The sequence below is a fragment of the Ptychodera flava genome, chromosome 8 (assembly GCF_041260155.1).
Source record: "Ptychodera flava strain L36383 chromosome 8, AS_Pfla_20210202, whole genome shotgun sequence".
In the NCBI taxonomy this organism is placed as follows: Eukaryota; Metazoa; Hemichordata; class Enteropneusta; family Ptychoderidae; genus Ptychodera; species Ptychodera flava.
This window is the reverse complement of record NC_091935.1, coordinates 17,007,400-17,028,936: the sequence shown is the minus strand read 5'-3', so window position 1 is coordinate 17,028,936 and position 21,537 is coordinate 17,007,400. Positions and strand designations below refer to the sequence as shown.

At 37.5% G+C, this 21,537-nt stretch overlaps 1 protein-coding gene across 1 annotated transcript; it reads left to right on the top strand.

Moving 5' to 3' along the window:
* Positions 1-2,961: 2,961 nt before the first annotated feature.
* On the top strand, positions 2,962-18,342 carry LOC139139538 (uncharacterized). Its single transcript, XM_070708450.1, has 5 exons — positions 2,962-3,041; positions 7,712-7,782; positions 8,183-8,266; positions 17,490-17,594; positions 18,160-18,342. Exons 1-5 carry the CDS (start codon positions 2,975-2,977, stop codon positions 18,340-18,342), a joined length of 510 nt encoding a protein of 169 aa, XP_070564551.1. The 5' UTR covers positions 2,962-2,974.
* Positions 18,343-21,537: the final 3,195 nt, after the last annotated feature.

The window sequence follows — 21,537 nt, the reverse complement described above, 5'->3', positions numbered from 1 at the left end:
CAATTGCAGGCAAACAAACAAAAAACAATATACACACAGTTCTTTATTGACAAACTTGAGCGCAAATACAACTCTTTATGGGTTCTTTATTGTATATGGAATAATTATTCGTAACAAATAAAAACGCATAAACAAACAAACAAACAAACAAACAAACAAACAAAGAAAAACAAATAAGGAGCCAGAGTTCCGTGTTCCCTTACCGGCGACTGCATATATAATCGGACAGTAAGTCCGCCAATTACCCAACCCACGACTTTAGTTTGCGAAAATTTCAATTTTGTATAATTTAGGCTTACCCCGGCCAAAGCGTGATCGATACGCCACAGCACCGCTTGCGCATTCACAGATACCCCCAACCTAGTCAAATTCAGTGGGTCCGAAGCTTGAGCCAAATCAAAACGATATATTCACAATATAAGATAAATAATGTACAATTGTAACGATTTTACGCTTGCAAATGGATAAGATTTCGTGTTTCCTTTAGCATGTATACGATCATAGCAAACAGACTATTTCTGAGCCAAAGTCGAAAATTCGACTACTATGCCCCCATCAACAACATCGAAAGATCATTCTTAAAAGAGACACAGATCTCACTTTTTGGATTAGAAATGGGCGATTTTTGGACACCAACGGTTCTTGAAGGAGTGAGGACGCTCTTGTCATTCAAAGTAAAATCTTACTAACATATGTAAATTTACTACCCGATTTCCCAAGGGAATGTTCAGTTATTACGGCCGGGGTTAACGTTGGGGTCACCTTAAATTTGAAAACTGCAAAGGGGAGGGGAGTCATGTATTTTCAAACATCACAGGGGGAGTCACTTAATTTTCATAGGTATTCATCCCGTCAAAAAGCAGTTTCAGTGTTCTCAAACATTCTGGGAGATAAAAATGATTCGCTGCATGATTTCATTCTCTGAAGTCATTTAACCGTAAATCTGAACAAAAGTATAAATATCTGTCAAATGAACATCTTGCCTTAGTAACTCTGAGGCTTGCCTTATTGTAAACCGAGCTCACTGAGGGCAATGAGCAATTCCTTTTCTTACATATTAGAAATATAATAAGTTTTGTCAGGGAAAAGATTTAACTGTTAGCTGTAGGCTACTAGTACCATGAAAACTGAAATTATACTGATAGGTGAAATTCCAATATCAGAGTTGTTGTACTCCACATCTGAACTTGCAAATATCCTATTTGAATCAAGTACATTCGTATCAATTGTCAAACACCTATAGAAGCACTGATTAAGTTAGTTTAGCATTGTAAAAAAATATTATTAGTTTTCTCAGAGTTCAATGTATATTGAATCAACATTTCGGTGAAATTCCAAATCAAATTTCTTGCACACAGATCTACTTGCAACCACCCTAGTCTAATCAAGTTCATTAAAATGACTTATCAAACGTCTATAAATACACATGTAGCTTGTTTTGAATGGGAAACAATTATTCATAGTTTCTTCACAGACTATAGTTGATGAACAGTTTGAGTGAAATTCCCAAATCAATTTCTTGTACACATGATGCGCCTGTAACCATCATATTCTAATCAAGTACAATTATGTTAATTATCCAACGTCTGTATATGCACAAGTGTAGCAAAATTTTGATTGGAAAAAATTCTTCAGAGTTTTATCATAGACTCCCATGTATGGTGGATGAATATTTTCTGTGAAATTCCAACGTCAAATTTTTGTACACATACCAGTTTAATAACCCTATTCCAATTAAGTACATTTATGTCCATTATCAAATGTCTATAAATGCTGAGATATTGCTTGTTTTGTATTGAGAAAGTATTACAATTTTCTCATAGACTACCATGTATGGTGAATCAACATTATCAACAGCTGATTATCAATTAAATCCAAATATCAAAATTTTGTACACACACGCTTGTGCAAAGAAATTGCGATCCACCTGTAACTTCTGTCCAATCCCTTTGAGGGGTAATTTCAAAATTATAGCAAGTCAGAAGGGGAAATTTGAACGTTAACACATTGTGAGTTTACAAGGGGGTGGGTCATTTGAAAAAATCTGAGAATGTTTTTTTGTTTTATTCTATCGCCCAGTTTGTGTGTGCAGCTTTGCTCAGTCAAGGGTGGGGTCATGAAATTTTTGTCATCTTAAAAGGGGAGGGGGTCATCATTTTTTGGTGCAATGGATTGGGAGTACCCCCGGCCATAATAACTGAACGCTCCCTAAGAGAGACCTGTCCGTGTTATTCGGGGAGATACGCGATTACCATTTACTATGACTTCGTCCGATACCTGTAAATCATTAACCAGATAATCTGCCTCCCTTGAGCTATTCGAAGATGGGCTTGTTGTCTCTACGTGACTGGTGCGAACAACTGCCTCAATTGTCAAAGGTTATTACGTGTATAATACCAACGTAAAACTTCCTTAGCAACCCATACATTATCAACGACGGAACGCACTCATTTTTGCAAAATCACAATCCGATCTCCCTTGATTTTTCCCAAGCACTTCACTAACGCATGAGAACCATGATTTTCCGAAAGACTCTTCTTTCGACCACACTCTGTGACTTTAAAAGAACTCCATATTTTTTCAAACTCTAGCACAATCCTTTTCCTACTCTACGTACAAGGCGTCATTCAACGCATCCAAATTCTTGCCCATACCATCACTCGATAAAGGGCGTACTCCTGACCGGAACGTGAACCTGTCAATGTTGTTGTGATACCCGAGTTCCATCCCATGACAAGCTATTATGCTTATAAAAATGCATCCTAACTTCCTAATTTCAAAATGAATATTTATTTGAAAAGAAAATAGATCAATCTTTGGTCATCACTCAAAAAGGGGAACCTCGCCAGCTGGGTATCTTAGTACATTCCAAAGTTTCATATGTATAAAGGTTAAAATATGATCTGCCTTCAAACAGTCCATATAGGTATGATCTAGAGTATATTCAGCAAATTCTTTCACAGCGCTACAAAGGATGGCTGCCTTTGATCCACCACTTATTCTTGTCCTCTCTGTGATTCTGTGCCCTTCGCTTTCTGAAGGTAAGTATGCAACTCACATAGGCTGATCATTTGAGGCACAGAGTCCGACATTATATTAGAAGATTGATCTATACAATGCTATTCGATTTAAAAACTAAAAGGACGGACAAACTGGTATTTACACTTTATATATACTTTGTACCCATAACCGGTCAATGTGCTTGAAGCCTGTCGCAGCAAGCAAAATGCAGCGAAATGGCGCGACTTCGACTATTTTTTAAAACTTTCCACTTTGCCATAGTACAAGCAAATGTAATATATTATGGAGTTGCTGATCTTGCTATACAATTTTCAGATCGAGTCTATGATGTCAGGAAACACGCATATTTGCCATTGTTTGGTCATGATTTCTAGAATAATACTGAAATGCAAATCCGATCCACTTGTTTTCTTAAATCTAGCACCGTATTATAGCTTTGAGCAGTGCCAGTAATGTTATTGCTATGGGACAGTAGTGAAAGGAATCTCCACAATGTCTTTGTCAAAATTAGATAGCGATTTCTATGGTGAGACGCTGTTGGATCGGTTGTATTTGACCTTTTGCCCGTGAAACGACATTTCTTCACTTGTAGCGTTTCGATTCTTACGTTGGACGTGTATGAAAGTGTACTTAAAATCTCAAGATGCCAGTTTTGCATCAGTCGTGTGATTTTATTGTTTTCACATGTTTTCGTTATGTATGTCTGTTGTTCCTCAAATACGGAACTTATAATTGTCATATTGCGATTCAATATTGTTGCCTGCGTGCTGGACTGTTAACATGGATGGTTACATATAAACGTTTTCTTCCATTTTGATGCCTGTGTTCATACAGCGGCGAAAATGACCTACCATTGTAGAGCCCGCCCGCCTTTACTGTATGTAGTAACCAGGGCGCAAAAATGCATATACTATTTGAATCACAACAATATGACACAAAAACTACCATTCCATTTGCCGTTTTGATACAAAAGTGGAGTGATGCAGTTAAACTTGCCCGAAATCTCTCTCTGGGCATATAGATATTCAAAAAGAGTAAGTTCAGGTGATCACCTAATTTGAAGCTATATTCTTTGGCAGATTGTCGCGTAGAAATTGGTAAATGCGATTGGCGGTCAGTACCTGCTGCTTATGCCAGAGAAAAGCTAAGCGACTAGGGCCAGTCCACTGATGCCCCATCCTTTGTACAATTACTAGTGCACTGATGATGACATTTGTTTCTCACTCTCTGACTGATTCAGAACAACAATTTTGACATTCACTTCGGAAAGACTATGAACTGCAGTGCAGCAAAAACATATAAAGTTGACTCCATGGATTTCATTGTGTAATAATTGAGATATTAGCAGAACCGGTGACGGTAGAGTTGTGCTTTTCTGAGTAGATTCCTTCGGCGAATCCCTTCTAAAGTTATGCAAATTGCAAAAGTGGAAACATCAAATTTTGAACTAAGGACGCTGTTTACACACAATCTGTTAAATAAACAAACATAACGACGCGTTCATCCATAGGGGCACAAGGCTCTGGTCGTGTTAATGAAAAATACTGATGATAAGAAGGCACTTTCACCAAAAACATTACATCGGGACGGAAATAGATATCTTACAGGCAGACAGACAGACATAGACACACAGACAGACAGACAGTCGGACATACAATGGAGATAACGATATCTTGGTCGACTATCACGTTGTGTTCGGTTATTTTTTTCGTGTTAAAATATAAATCTACTTCCTTAATTTTTCAAATCTTTGCCATGCCGACATGGCTAGTCCTCATTTGCACAAGAACATTGTAACTGATCTTAAACAGGACCGTCAACTCATGCAATTCCAAAATCACGCAGATCATACAATGGATTATTTTCCTTATTTTGACACCCTTCCTGTTTTCGAAAACGAAATGTTTTCCCCATCCTTACATTATTGTGTCCACAGCCATCAGTTGTTTTTATCGACGGATTTCGTCAAAACTGCTTAGGAACCCAACCTTAATTTAGTCATGGGGGTTGTTTGGATGGGGATAAAGTTGTCTCGGACTCAGCACAGATGTCATCTTGGTATCGTTTTTTAGTCCACACGGACACCGTCCGTTATAGGTTTGGTCATGTCCGTGCTTGCGTGCGTCCGTTGACGTAGATATCTCAGCGATGCCCGGGGCGATTTCATTCAAACTTGGTACAAGGATTATTACCTATGTCATAATTATGCATGCCGATTCGTTTTGAGATCCAATCCATTATGGCCGCTTGACGGCAATTTTGTTTCGTGTATTTGATGTCGGTACGTCTGTTCACTTAAATTTCTCAATGATGCTGGGAGCGATTCCATTCAAATTATTACATAGATTATTCCATATTATACATATGCATTTTTTGTTTTGATCCGGTCCAAAATGGCCGTGTTCCGTTATTTGACAATTGTATGTCCGTTTGATTTCATTAAAAGTTAGTACATATAATTGTCCTTATGTGATATCTATGCACGCCGGAACTTCGCAGGACAAATGACATGAATGCTGATACAACACAGTAACAGATGATATTGGGTAATAACCTCTAAGTTTTGTGTCAATTAATTGCTTATTTGCATATTTGATGACTTGTTTAATTAGGGTTATATGTCTAGAAATACTGGAACAAATTTAGTGAAACATGGTACAAATCTTCAGCATACAGTCCTACAATAGTGTACAAAGACACTTAGCAGTATCAAGTTAGTTTATTGCTAATTTGCATATTTCATGACTTTTTCTAATCAGTGGGCTATCTCCGAAAATGCTGCTTGAAATTGTATGAAATGTGGGGCAGATATTGATCTGTCAGGATTGTAATACTATGTGAACACATTAAGGGGTATTATGTCAATAGATTGCTAATTTGCATATTTAATGAACTTTTATAATTAGTGTGATATGTCCAGTAATGCTGCATCAAATTTGATGAAAAATAGTATAGATCTTCTCCTTCCAGGAGTGCAATGGCGTGCAAAGATCTGTAGCTGTTTATTGTTAATTAATTAATTGCTGATTTTCATTTTTATTGAATTTTCGCAATTAGGCTGATATGTCAAGAAATAGTGAAAAAAATTTTGTGAAACTTGGTACAGATGTTGAGCTCACATTGCTTTAACTATTAATAAAGACATTTATCTGTGTCGTGTTAATAATTTTTTAATTTGCATATTAAAGGAACTTTCTTGATTAGAGTGATGTGTCCAGATATGCTGCATCACATTTAATGAAACATGGTACAGGTGATGATCCCTGAGTACTTTAATACTGAGTAAAGACATCAAGAAGTATCATGCTAATTAATTGCTAATTTGCATATTTGATGAAGTTTCATAATTAGTATGATATGTCCAGAATCGTATCTTAACCAGCCAAGCATTCTTGAGACCTACTTTCTGCCAAAGAGACTGCCAAAACAGGTCATACCTCAGCCAAACACGACAAATCTTGAATTTTCATGCAAATTAAGAATTGCACATGTCGGGCAATAAAAGAAATGAATTCCTTGACCCTTTTACCTTGCAAATGATACCTAAATCACTTGCACAGCATATCATAGAGCTGAACTATTACCATTTTCATGTTTTGGCGGTCATCTTGGCGGCCATCTTGAAATACCTTAGGGTGCTAGGGTGGCATCATGCAGATCCTGATATGGTAGCCTTTGAAGATACAGAAACCACCAAGGACCATTGCCGGGTAAAAATGTTTGGGGTTTATGCTTGGGCACCAACTATGTTGAGTTATACATAAACAAAAATTACTGGAGTTGCCTTTTTGTTAACAAAGAAGAAACATGAATCCTACGATTGATCGAAGGAATATGTGAGATATTAAAACATTAGGACTGTCGCTTGTGACAGCGTTCCCACAACAGTTCATCTTAATATACTGACGGTCCAAAATGTAGTTGATCGACAACTGAATTTATAAAACCACTGATATATGTACCGATAACATAATATCAGGAATATCTCCAATTATAAACTTCCATTAGTTGTAATGACGTTGCAAATACAGAAATATCGCCCGAATTATATCGTGTTTTTATTGTTCTTGTCCAATGAAAATAAACGCATTTTTATCCATGAATCTAGATATTTGATCAAACATCAAATATCGAGCTAAGTTGCCAAAGAGATCTGTCCGTGGGTTGCAAGATGCATGAAGCTTAAGTATCATATATTATTGCGGTTTCGACGTAGTGATATACTTTTTTAGATGGCGTTTAAATTCGAGAAATAATATTAGTTTTTGTTCAGTAATTCAGAGCGTTTGTTTAACACCGCAAGTTTACCAGCATTGATTATATATGTAGCTTTTCCGATAGCCAAAGATTATATCGTTTGCTTAAAAAATGTTAGAGCACAGTCCCTCCAGGGACTGTTTTAGAGTAAGTCGATTGCTCTGGCAACAACTGCCCATGATACATCAAAGTCCTGGTCCTTGTTCATGAGACACCATATAAACTTTGATAGTTAAGTACTGTTCTCATACTTTTTGTAACGCAACGAGTGCATATGATTAGCGAAGATGTAAAGTGTGTTTGGTACCTATTTATCGAGTTTGCGTGAAACTCGAGTAATAGGTATCAAACATACTTGATGTGTGCTCATCTTTATTAAAACATACTTGATGAGTGCTCATCTTTATTATTGTATATATTATATTTTCCCCAGCATTCTCGAAGGAATATTCCTACAGGAACTGTCGAAAGCCACAAGAGGATATAAATATTTCTTTTCCTGAGGTAGGAATTCCAATTTAAATAAGATACATAATTAATGATTCATATAAAAGTACAATTTTAACAATTTATCCATGATTTTATTTTTTCTGACTTCATTGTCAAAACTGTTTGGGAGTAGATATGTTTGGCACCGATGGAGGACATGAATATGTGTTTGAATACTTCTGGGGGAAAAGATCCGAACAGTTTCCTTTTCTTTATTTTAACATTATAAGTTGCCATCTTATATGTACAACAAAACGACCCTATCCATCTTACAGATTACTTCTGCATTCAAGCAGGAAATATAGCTGATGTTTATGAAAAAAACTTTTGTTGGTCAAATAGTTTAAGTATTGTAGCGACTAACAAAAAATCAAAAGAAATTTATAATGTGTGACACAAGACATTTTATCGGCAGGACGCTAAGATTTGGACAACTGTCTTCAGACCACCGACTGACAGGTATTCCATTCCAAGCGGAAGGATATTCAAAGGAAATACGGTGAGGTCGACAAGACAACCGTTATTCTCACTTACCATGTATACTTAGTCCTGGTTACCTAGACTGCACTTCGGGACTCTCATCCGGCCGCCACGACGCCGCCCTCGACGATATCCCATAATGCATTGTTGCAAGTCAAACACATAAACCGGAAATCGGCTTGTCAAGTCACCAAGGCGGGCGGATTGTCTTTGCTCATCCAATCTTGCCGCATATGACAAGCAATTGCGATGATGACGAATGCGTAATATCCCAAGTCAGTAAATGACATGCTAATCCCTCCCCACTTCAATGTCACACATTCCTCAGTCATCAGTAGATGACAATGGGGTACCCCTCGGGCTTCCCACAATGGCACAAGTATCAAATTGTTCAAGCGACACAAGCAGATTTTCTCACAGAAAAACCTATTCTCGCAGACAAGTTCATAAAATATTCAGTCAAATGTTGTCCTGTAACATGAAAATTAAGCGACTGAGTGACTAGGGCACCGGGATCGATCTGACCACAACCAATTTGTAGAGACATCAATGGTGTCCCTGACTTCAAAGTGGTCCTCATATTTTCAGATGAACTTGATTTCCTTGATTTCTAATTACATTTTTATTCATGTCTTGGTATAAAATTGTAGAACTTTGTAATATGCTCAGTACTGATCTGTTGTTCGAGTCGTTTTTGACAATTGCATCCACGTTTGTCATGTTTTTAATTCCCGATGCATTTTATTTTTGCTAAAGCAGGCTGAACTAAGCGTCAATTTTTTTCACTGACTTAGAGGGCTTAATGAAAGCATAATTTGATTGTACGCACTTGCAGTACAAGATCTGTCCGTCGATTGGATAGGCGTCAATACATGAAGTGTGATTCAGCCATGCCCAAACCTAGCTGTGGAAAAGCAGCTATCTGTTGGCGGGGTAGCGTGCATCGCTGTGCTGGTCACCAAAAGGACAACCCCGCCACGGATAGCTGCGGGTCAACTAGTAGGGAAAATGGGTCTATTACGACGACACAACGTATGTCGGAACTTTGAACGGCAAAATAATCCAAAGTGAGAGTAATTCTATAATTCTATATAATGACCTTTACCTGCCTGAACTCTGATTATTGCTCATTCCCTTACTCCTTTCGTGAACAAAATCTCTGGTTCGTTAACGTACTTCGGCTGATTTTCCAAGGAGTACTCATGATTTTCACTCCAGCAGCGTACTATGACTTCTATTGATATGCTAATAAGGACGTCGCGCGTTCGAACGTGAATAGAATAGCACGACGGCCAGTCAGAGCGAAAATCTTGAGTACTCCTTTGAAAATCAGCCGAATTTTGTAAACGAACTAGATATTTTGTTCATAAAAGGAGGTAGGGAATGAGCATAATCAGAGTTCAGGCAGGTATAGGTCATTTTATAGAATTACACTCACTTTGGTTTATTTTGTTGTTCAAAGTTCCGACATAAGTTGTGTCGTCGTAATAGACCCATTTTCGCTGGGCCGACTTGCAGCGATTTAGAAGCTGTTATCCTATTGGTTGGCTGAATCTTACCAATATAATTAAAACAATACAAATAAACTCCCTAAGTTGCTGTGAATAGTGACAATCCACCAATCAGATATAACCTTGCAAACACGCTGCGAGTCAGCCGTTTTCGCTACCAGTTGGCCCGCAGCTATCCGTGGCGGGGTTGACCTTTTGATGACCAACATAGCGACGCACGCTACCCTGCCGACAGATAGCTGCGTTTCCACAGCTAGGCAAAACCGTACCCGAAACAACTGTGTATGCTGTGTTGTACCCATTTTAACCAACTTGCACTGATTTGGTTTACAGTCTTTTGGGTATTTTCGCCAGATGATTAAACACGGTCTCTCGGGACTTTATGGTGACAGTCAAAGCATTAATATCGTCAAATATCCGGGCCTGTAAAGCTGAAGAAGTGTAAGATTACGTACCGAGGTATAGCTGTGGAAACGCAGCGGGTCTACGCCGGTCGTCAACCCCGCCTTCACATTTCCAGCATAGATCCCGCCAGAGATAGCTGGGTTTCCATAGCTAGTACGGTACGAAGGCAATATTGTAGCAAGGGAGCTATTATAAATTATGGCCTGAGGGTCGGGGAATGATCTCAAAATCCAAATCATTGAGTAGGATCCTGATTTTGGACAGCTTGGGCTGAAGATCTAAACATTGTCTAAAGTCACCACAATATCTGTCTGTGTGTGTACCCCTTCATCTGTTTGATAATTATAGGAAGATTTTGTTCAAGCCACTGCCTAAAACCAGGGATCATGCAATTTGGTACATAGCATAATCTTTGGAAGATCTAGATTTGATTAGAGTTTTAGTGGATTTGGTCTGCATAATTTCAATCATTTGCATAATTAATGAATTTTGTGCTTTAGGCTATATAACCATCTGAAAAATTACTCCATCAAACTTGATGTAACTATGCATACACTCAAAGTATTTTTGGTTGTACTATGCTAAATATTTGATGTTCTACAAATAAGCTCATTACACACTGAATGAATTTCTATGATTGGGCTGTATATCAATACTGAGTGCACCGAGTATGATTAAAAAATACGGTAAAAATATTGATCATAAAATACGGTAAAATATTGATCATAATTAGGTCGACTTATGATGTAAGTTTTATAAACAAGACGTTGTAATTATGAGCCTATTTGCATATTTAATATACTTTAGTAATTAGACTATATATCAATACTGAGACCCTCGATTTTTAATGAACCTCTGCCATGTACTGATCATTCGTAGATCGCCTTCTGTTTTAAAGTTTATGAACAAGACATTTTTAGTGATAATTTATTTGCAAACGTAATGAATTTCTGTTATTTGGCTCAACATCACTACTGAGTTCGATTATGGCTAGACCTCTGCCATTCCTTGAATGTAGATAGCGCCACTAATTTTGCAAGTTTTAACCAGCACAACATTCTAAATAATAGCTTATTTGAATATTTTTATGAATTTCTGGAAAATTAGGATATGTCAGTATTGAGTGTAAAAATTGCAACAGATCTCCGTTATTTATTGATCATACATAAGGCCTATTATGTTCAATGTTTTATGAGCATGCTATTCTAATCAGTAGGTCATTTGCGTATTCAATGAATTTCGGTAATAAGAGTTCATATTTATATTGAATGCTCTGATTTGCGTTTGACTTCGGTTTTTATTAATCACACCCATTGGATTTATAGTGAACGTTTGATTGGCATGACATTCTAATTACTAGATCATTTGCATGTTAATGAAATTTTATAATAAGTCCATATGTCAAAACTTAAGACCTGCATTTGGTTGAACTTTTGGTAACATTGGTTGTACTTCAGATTTGTTTTTCCTCAAAGTTTGATTTGTGTGATATTTCAAATTATTCACAATTACATAGTTAATGAATATATGTAATTAGGCTATATATCAAAGTTATATGTCCAAATTAATTGAATGAATTTGATAAGACTTCCAAGGTACAAAAGTTATGCTAACATTAATTCATACTTGAAATACATGGGCATGACATACCCGGATAATTCTGATGATTATATGCATTTGTTGCTATATTCGCGTATTTAATATTTTTGAAGGAATGTGATTGACATAAAAATGTGCCAGGCGACCTGTAAAGAGCCAGTTACTAATATGATTATAGAACACTTCTATGGCTTTGTCCAATATTTGATATTGTTTTGAAAAGAATACATGACTCAAAGAGTGTCACAATGACCTCAAAAGTATCCCTATATAATTGTGATGATTATTTGCTCCCATTTGCTATATCCCAGTACTTTTACGTAATTAAGGGAATGTGTTTACCTTCGAAAATGTACCAGGTGATCTGCAAATTGTCTATTACTAATAGGATCATAGTACATTTTGTTCGCTTTGTCCAACATTTAGTATTTAATAAAAAAAATAGTTGACTCCAAAAGTGTCCTTTTGACTTCAAAAGTGTCAGCGGATGATTTCCATGGTTATATGATTCCTCTGCTATATCAAACTACTCATACGTAATAGAAGGGATTTGATTGACTTCAAAAATGTGCCAGGTGACCTATTAAGTGTTAGTTACTTGAAGGATTATGGTACACTTCCACTGCTTTGATATAGTATTGAAAAGAACACATATGACTCCAAAAGTGTCCGTGACTTCAAAAGTGACCCCTGAAAAATTCTGATGTTTGTATGCTCTGCTGTATTCAACTTCTTTTAGGTAACTGAAGGAATGTGTTTGACTTAAAAATGAGCCAGGTGATCTGTAAAGACCCATTCACTCATAGGACAGTAGTACACTCGCTTGGCTTTGTCCAAAATTTGGTATTGTAGTAAGAAAATAGATTTGACTCCAAAGGTGTCCCGAGCATCTCAAAAGTGTACTGGATAATTTCAATGGTTATATTGTCACTTGCTATATCCAACTGCCCATACAAATTTTAAAGGATTTGTTTGACTTTTAAAAATGTGTCAGGTGGCCTTTCAATCGTTTGTTCCTCCAATAATTATTGTACACTTCCACTGTTTTGTCTAACATTGAGTATTGAAATAAGAAAATAGATTTGACTCCAAAAGTGTCCCAGTGACCTCAAAAGTGTCCCCGGATGATGTCAATGGTTATATGATACCACTACTATATCAAACTGCCGATACATATTTAAAGGATTCATTTTGACTTCTAAAAGGTGCCAGGTGAACTTTTAAGTATTTGTTACTTTAATAATAATTGTACACTTCCACTGCTTTGTCCAACATTTAGTATTGAATTAAGAAAAAAAACTACTCCGAAAGTGCCCAGGTGACCTCAACGGTGTCCCCAGAAAATTCAATTGGTTATATGATCCTTCTGCTATTTTAAGCTTCTTGAAGGTATTTGAAATAATGTGTTGACTTGAAACATTGACCATGATACAAGTTATTAATAGGACTATAGTACACTTCCTTGGTTTTATCCAACCTTTACTATTGAAGTAAAAAATCATTGACTCCAAAAGTGATCTTTTGACCTCAAAGGCGTCCCTGGAAAATTCAGATGATTATACGCTCCGTATGCTATATTGAACTTCTTTATTTAACTGAAAGAAAGCGTTGACTGAAAAGTTGTGGCAGGCGGCCTGTCAACTTTGAGTTTCTTGTAGAATTATTGTCCACTTTCACTGACTAATCCAGCATTTGGTATTGTATTGAAAAAGTACATGACTCCAAAAGTGTCCTTTGACCTCAAAGATGTTCCAGATGATTATACGCCCCATCTGCTATAATATTCAACTTCTTTTGTGCAATTGAAAGGATGTTTTGACCTAAAAATGTGGCAGGAGACCCATTAAAGGGATAGTCCACCCAAATATCAACCTGCCTTTAAAAGATGTAGAAGACTATTTTTCTAACATTTATGATGAAAAGATGAGAAATGTGCTGTTTATTCTCCTAGAAATTAATGTTTTATTAACTGATGTGTATGACGCCATTTTTACGGCATGGAAGCGCCACCAATCGGAACTCCTCAGAGAGGCCTCACCTTTGATGACGTAAAGTTTTAGTGTTTGGTTGAGGAAGTTAGGGGGTATCGCTAGGGGGTCTGATCTACCATGCGTTTGTATTGAGCTGCTACGCTATGGATACACCAACCTTATTATTTTGAACCAGAATTCAGATATTCCAACTCCAGGATTTCGAACCTGGTGTTTCCAAAGGATACACGGACATATCGACAGAATAAGAAGTAAAACAAGGGAAATTGCCTCCACCAGTTACCGCAGGAAGCTGCACAAGTTACAACGCGACAGGAGGCCAAGTTTATTTTATTACATGGAGATGAACACATCTTTGATATCGCCTGGTGACGAAACGAACTCTAACTTACCCCTAAGTGGTATATTTTCGGGCAAAACATTTCGATCAGCATTGCAAGCTAGCTATTATCACTTGACAACAAACGATGTTGGTTTTCAAATTCCCGAAGAGAACTGGATGACGACATTGCTCCGCCTGTTTAGCCATTGCTCGGAGCTAGCTCCATGGCCATTGCATGGCTCGTTTAAAACATATTGACAAATCTTTTTATAACAAAGAACATTTATCGAAAAATGCCGATCCAAAGTGCTAGTTTTTCAGTTAATATAAATTTATTACATGTAGAAAAGAAGTGAACGAATGACGAGATAACTATTAGGACCGTTGTCCGTGAGGGAGGAGGAGAGACAAAGCGGACGACCGGAAACGGCTCATATGTCGACTCTGAATGGAGTGTTCCTCATCTAACACACAATATAGCACATGCATTTTCATGTTTGCCGGGGCACTAAAGAAAACTTCAAACACAGTATAATGTTACGGAGATTGTTTCTCTCAGTCGAACTTGATGTCCTCCTTTTCACCGATGCATTTGATTTCCAGTGTAGTTTTATGGTACAGCACCATCTTCAAGTATGTTGCTAATCCCTATTTGATTATGGATCGTCAAACTGCTGACGACGTTCTTCTCTTGGAAATAACACGATTTGAACTAATTTGGGATAATTGGATTATTTTCATATCTTTTAAATTTCTCAAAAGAGTTCGGTGCCATATAGTTGAATTTTGCAATGATACAAATTATTCATAAAAACAAGTGTGTAATGTAAAAGAAAAGCAGATGAGATTACATTTGTAGCTTAGATCGACATTACTTCACCATCCAATTATCCAAAATTAGTTCCACTCGTGTTAAATGGCTTCGAATATGCAAAACCATGTGCCGTAGCCTACTTATAGTTCTGAAAACTTATGTCAGTGCTATCCTTTACCGGCAACAATTTGTAGAGGCTTTTTTACTTAGGGTTTCGGATCATGCATAATGCCTAATCGAAATCTCGCTCACGATTATTGGTATATCCGTAATATTACAAGTGTATGTTTATAATTGAGAAGACTCCAGAGCTCCCTAAATCGGACCCTCTAGCTAATGCACCAAAACCCGAAAAATTACGTCATCATCCGGATATTTCTCACGGTATGTTTTGCGGAGGAAGTAGACAATAAGGCCGCATACAGTTAGCTAGAAAAGTCTCCATATTGCCTGATTATGATATTTATTTTCGTGTAAAACTCCGACAAATCGCTCTTTCTGTGCCAAAAGCAATAATAAATGATTTATGACATAAGTATACACCTGTATACAGCTGGTGAAAGCTTGGGTAGACTATCCCTTTCTGTTTGACTTGTAGAATTATTGTACACTTCTACTGATTTGTCAAATATTTGGTATCGTATCGAAAGTGTCATTTTGACCTAAAAGGTGTTCCAAGAAAATTCTGATGATTACAGGCTAACTCTGCCATATTAAATTACTTTAACATAACAGAGGGAATGTTTTGACTTTACATAAGTGGTAGGTGACCTGAAAAGCATGTTACGAATTTTTTTACATACGCACGGGTTTGTACAACATATATAACTTGAATTGCTAAATATCTTTCACTACAAAAGTGTCCCTATGACCTCAAAATTGTCCCTAGATAATTCAGCAAATTATTTTATCGTTCAAGTAACCTTAATGTTTTATTTTATCTATCTTGAAGTTGCAGCTGTAGCTTTGGATTCACAGTTGCACTTCTCAACTAACAAGCATCCGTCCATAAGCAATGTATGTTTGAATAAAAATACAATCCATTGACATTGTTTTAGTTCTGTTCCAAACTATGATTTTGTACAATTGAAGTATTAATTACATCAGCAAATACTATGACTTCAAATTTGTCCTTATGTATTGAAGGTATATTCTTGAAAACACTAGCCCCGCCCTTATTAAAACTCTTCCGTTCTTGTACACATATCCGACTTGAGGTATTAAATAAAAATAAATCAGAATAACTTCAATACAGCAATATGGCTTCAAATCTTTCCCCCTATTTTACGATATGTTTTTCAAAACACAAGCTTCCCTTTCACCACTCTTTAGAGATCTAATCTTGTGTTTTTATATCGAACTTGAAGAATTAGATAGCGTCATCAAGTATTACTTCAAAACTATGCATGACTTCAATAACGTCACTTTCTATGGTAAGTATTGGATATTTTTGAAAGAAAGACCCTCAAACAAATTCGACCTCGAGCCCTATTCATGTGTATTTCATATTGTGAATTCGCAGCGATGCTCTGGTGTATCGATCACGCTTGTGTTTAGGGTCATCGCATGAGAACCGCTGCATATCAGTCCATGGACTTTTTAAGCGAAAGGGCACACGTTTCAGAGTCCGTGGACGTCGGCTGACGGGAAAATAATTGAAAATATATGTTTATATCATCGAGGTACCTAGAAGAAGTAGACAATGGGTCGTGAACCGATCATTGTGATAGTCCCGGTCAAAGTAAACTACCAAAAACGTCTATAGCCTGGATTGCAGCAGTTCTGTGGTGATGAACCCCTGACCCGCGAGCGCGATCGATACGCCACGGTACTGCTGCAAATTTTGTTTCATATCCGAGAGCAGGGATCAGAACGACTTCCAAATGTTGATATGACTTCAAATGCGTCATTTTAAAGATTAGTCATGATTTACATAGACACTAGCCCTCCCCATTGTTAATTCTGTGCTCAGCCCTGATTTTGTATGATTTTTTTCCAAATTAAGATATTAAATAGCAGCTAGTATTGCATATAAACTGTCCCTGTGACTACAAAAGCATCCATTATGCGGTAGGTGTTTCCTGACTTGAGTTTAACCCATATCCTACCGGACATTTAGAATGAGTACCACTTTGAGGTCAGGGACCACTTTGAGGTCTTAACATGTCGATTGGATGAAAATGAGTTTACCGGAAAATACATAGTGCGTCTTCACCGCGGTATCACTAGATAGCCGCAATTTTTGAATCTATTATGAAAGTGATGAATTCTGGGATATCTTCGAGGGCGGCGTGGGCCGCCACCGAACGGTCAAAGGCAGTGCGGTAAACTTTCAACAACTGGGCCTATATTGACATGCAAATGTTCTGACCTATGCAAATTTGTCGTATGACTCTGAACAGCCTCTTTTTCATTTACTATTATATGCGCCTCGAAAGTGAACGGCTTCAACTTTTGCTCAAACTTTCCTCTATGAAACCTCTAGCATTCTCTGACCAAATTACTTCCTGTAACTTAGAAATATCAATGCAGGCGTCATTGTGGCATTCATTTTGACGATGATAATTATTCATTGATTGTTTTTCTCACTTGCCTTTCAGGATGAACGCTTTGAGTTTAACACCTACACCTCCACTTACCGGCTGCAAAAGTACCTAGACTATTCGAACCACAAGGAATTCCACATGACAGTAGGATGGTACCAGGTAACGATAATTATCTATATCTCCTGAACATTTTCTATGAATAATAGATGTTTCTTGTAGAGTACAAGTTGCATATTGATTTTGTTGGGCACAGTGTGTGGTACACTTCATAGTATAAGTGTGGCGAGCTGACCTACAGGTACTGTCCATGTTAATTTTGCTAATCGCTGACACTGGCTCGACTTGTTGTACAGCTACGGTTTCTGTTCTACATAATAAACAGACATGATTCGATGGATAGGTTTGATACGAACAACCCTTCTTCGACGATCAACAGTCAAAACAGCATACTGATTTTTGCTGAAATAAAATCTTGATTGATATTTGAATGCAATGTGGAAACAGTCGACTGAAGTTAAATCTAAAAGAACAAATCTTATGGCTCAAAAAGTGCTATGAAACTTAAGGGAATGTAACCGAGGAAAACGTGTGTAAACATAAGTGTTAATATAAACATTGAACCAAAGTAGTAAAGTATCCAAAGTTTTGCTATGAAACATGGATAGACCAAGACTTTGAGCTTCATCAAATTTTATAAAGTTTTTGTTTTATTACCTCGTCCCAGACCACGTTCGACGGGAAAGGCAAGTCTTGCGTTAAGCAACAGTTGTACATTGAGATTGAGGATAAAGACAACTGGCCCCCTTTCTTCAACGAATCTTGTAATTTTCCTGCACGAGACCCGAGGGGCGATGCTGTTGTAAGTAGCGTCACTTCGTTTCATGTCCTACGTGTTGATGCAAGGTGACATGGGGGTGACCTTCTTGATCCCAATACTCGTTGCCCACATTTTTGGTCGAATGCTTCGACAGCTCTTCTCAGAGTTCAGAATAGACAGCCTCCGCGCCTCTGATATAACCCAGAATAGCCCCTGTTGTACTGTTTTAGTGTGAAACAATGTGAGATAAGAGAGTTACGCATTGATGGAAAAGTTTATATTTTGAGAAGTATTCATCGTATTTCAATGTTGAGCATATCAAGTTTTGTCTCAGAATCGCTGAAGCATGATATACATAAGTAATTTTCTAAATCCAATCCGCGCAAATTACTACAGAAGTTATCACAGTTCTTCAAGTAGACCATTGGAAAGTTTTAAGTTTACTCGAAATTACAACATCTGTCAGCTGACTTCCAGCTTGTCTGGGGGTGGCAGGCATCATAAAAAATTCTTCAAAGCAAGCTTATTTATACACACATTTACACACCAGAAAGGTGTATCAGATCGAACGCATATTAACATTATTGTAAAATACAAACCGCAATTGATATGGTAGAGTTAACTTTCGACAGGCCCAGAGATCTCTGAGGTCAGATCTCAGAGGAGCCTTAGCTGGGCTCTGAATTAAAATCCCTCAAACTATAGACAGAGCTCTGGCTGACGGCCCTAAGACTTCAGGCTCTAGCTCCTCAAAATTAAGATTCGAACTCACACATGTATGCAATACGACTGTTAATATTATTTTCGTATTGTACTTATTTGCCAATTTGGGTCTTGTTTGACTTTGAACCGTAATGCAATGTGGTTTGAACCCACGACCAACCTCGGCGTGTCATCGTCCAGAAAATGTAATAAGCCTAACTTTGCGGTTATATATAATTATTAGTTAAAAGACTTAACAAATCTCCTTTCAAGGTTTGGTTAGAATTGCAGTCACACAAGTATGCCTGGGGTATTCAATTTGTTTCCTAATCTTTGCCCTTTGTGCTGCCATGAATCCGAATCTGAAAATGACAAAGTTAAACAAAAGTCTCTCGGATCCCTCCCGGATCACTCCCGGTTTCCCTTTAGTGGCAAAATGCAAAACAGACTATTCCAATGCTGATTGTCATCCGATGATTAACAATAAGGCCACAATTAATTAATATAGTACAATACGCCCCTTTCCGCTGAAAATATGATTCTGATGTACGTCGTACTTATCTTTCGTAATACCAGTAATTATGGGTTTACACCAGAGGCACTGAGGCTGCATGTTCTCAACTCCAAGGAGAGTTGTTGGATAGTCCCTCTGATGTCTTTGAGGCTCTGAGCCTATCAAATGCCTACCCTACCCAGAGTGTCAGTGTGCCTTATTGTGAAGTGTATTTTTTGTCTGCTGCCAGTTCCCGCCAACCTGAACTAACCGATGATCATTGCAAGTTCATGTAAACTTTAAGAAAGTCCAAGTACAATTTAAAGCATACCCAGCTATCTAAATGGCAAGGTGCGACAATTTCTACAGTAAACCGATTATTGCTTAGTTTACTTCCAACCGTCCCCCTTATCCTAAAAAATGAATAGCACAGTGGTACAAGATTGCTTGACAAGTATCTAGTTTATATCATTAAAAATCACAGATGGGAAATAGATCTGTCTTTGTCTATCAGGAATTGCCCGTCTTTGTGAAGTACGGGGAGTATGGTCACAACACCCTTTCAAGTATTAGGCGTCAGTCGAGCAATGTATGGATGAATGCAAACTTTAAAAACTGTAAGTGCTTTCCTACTTTAGTATATAAAGTCAAGCTTTTTCAACAGAATAGCGCGACAAATTTCATACACAAGGACAACGAAGTTATCGGTGTTTTCAAATTCTTTCTTATCTCTCTATTCACCAAAAGGTTCTACTTGAGGTTACATGATTTTAGTTATTCTTTCGAGGCAAATGAAGGTTACACTAGGAGTACACAGTGACATGGGAGAGTCTTTGGGAAGAATTAATATTCTGCGCACAAATTCGACCATGTATCCATTCTTTTGTAAATGCTTTCCGCTAAAATCATAACAAAACTGATGATGTTGTACAGCGTTTATTAGCCCTGGTTATTAAATACATAAAGCAAGATGACCAGTCGTGTTTTCTCGTTATTTTTATGTAAGGTTCTTGCATCATATTCATTGCACTACCTTTCAACAAACGCTACATTCCCTTGAGATTTGTGGACGAATCTGACCTAAATATCACCTGTTTTGATGAGACGACAAGATTTCAAGCGCTTGAAAATGTCAATGTTCGTCTCTACCGAGTAAGTTATATCTATCTATCTATCCACCAACCAATCAATCAATCGAACAATTTATCGAAGGCTAGTCATTCACCTATAGCAATATATCCAACGATATGCATCTTCGCCTCCGCCTTTCAGTCTCTCTATCCATCCATCCATCCACCACTCCATTCATCCATCCATTCAATCGATAAATCAATCATCCATACGCCCATCAGCTCAACCATCCATCCCTCACTCAAACCCCAGACAAAACATGCATTTAACATATGTCTCGGCAGATGGGTGATTAAACTACATCCTAATTACTATATCCAATGTATTGATTGTGTCACGACGACACACTTTTACAAACTTTAAACATTTCATTCCTACACTGCGCATGATGCAACCCTTTGATTGTTTTATTCATTCCGTTTGAATTTAAAGAATTCATGTATCTCTTGGTTAGGAAGTTGAATTTAACTAAATTTATAATGTGCATAAGGAATTATGTTTTAGCCCTATTTATCCACGGTCAGAATGTCGTTTTCGATTGGTCGGGGTTTTGCCAGAGGGCTGTTTATGGCAGAGCCTTGTGGTGGCGGCAAAAACATTCATAGAGTAAATGTTTCCGTTTTGTTTTGTTGATGGTGCAACAGTGTGGCGTGATGTAGATACTGAAGCAGTTTTCAAGAAGTCTACTACGTAAAGCTCAATGAGGGAAAGGAAACATGGAAACAGCTGTTACACTCTAGGCGTATGGTATCTTATATCACCTGATTAAATTTGATATGTCACAATATAAGGACTTATTTTTATTGTCCAATGAATACATTGGATATCATGAGTTTGACGCCCTTCCCTCGCGTCCAAAATGAACGCTAAGTAAACTTTGACCATTTCGCGGTCGTGCTTGTGTGTGAAAGTGACATTTTCCCGTGGGTTTTGAATCTTGTCGACCGAGGCAGACACAT

What these genes read in the sequence shown, in the direction of transcription:
- LOC139139538 (XM_070708450.1), top strand. Translation starts at nt 2,975, where the DNA reads ATGGCTGCCTTTGATCCACCACTTATTCTTGTCCTCTCTGTGATTCTG. An exon ending in TAAATATTTCTTTTCCTGAG is followed by an intron (nt 7,783 to 8,182) that starts GTAGGAATTCCA and finishes TTTTATCGGCAG; the next exon opens with GACGCTAAGATTTGGACAAC. An exon ending in TGACAGTAGGATGGTACCAG is followed by an intron (nt 17,595 to 18,159) that starts GTAACGATAATT and finishes ACCTCGTCCCAG; the next exon opens with ACCACGTTCGACGGGAAAGG.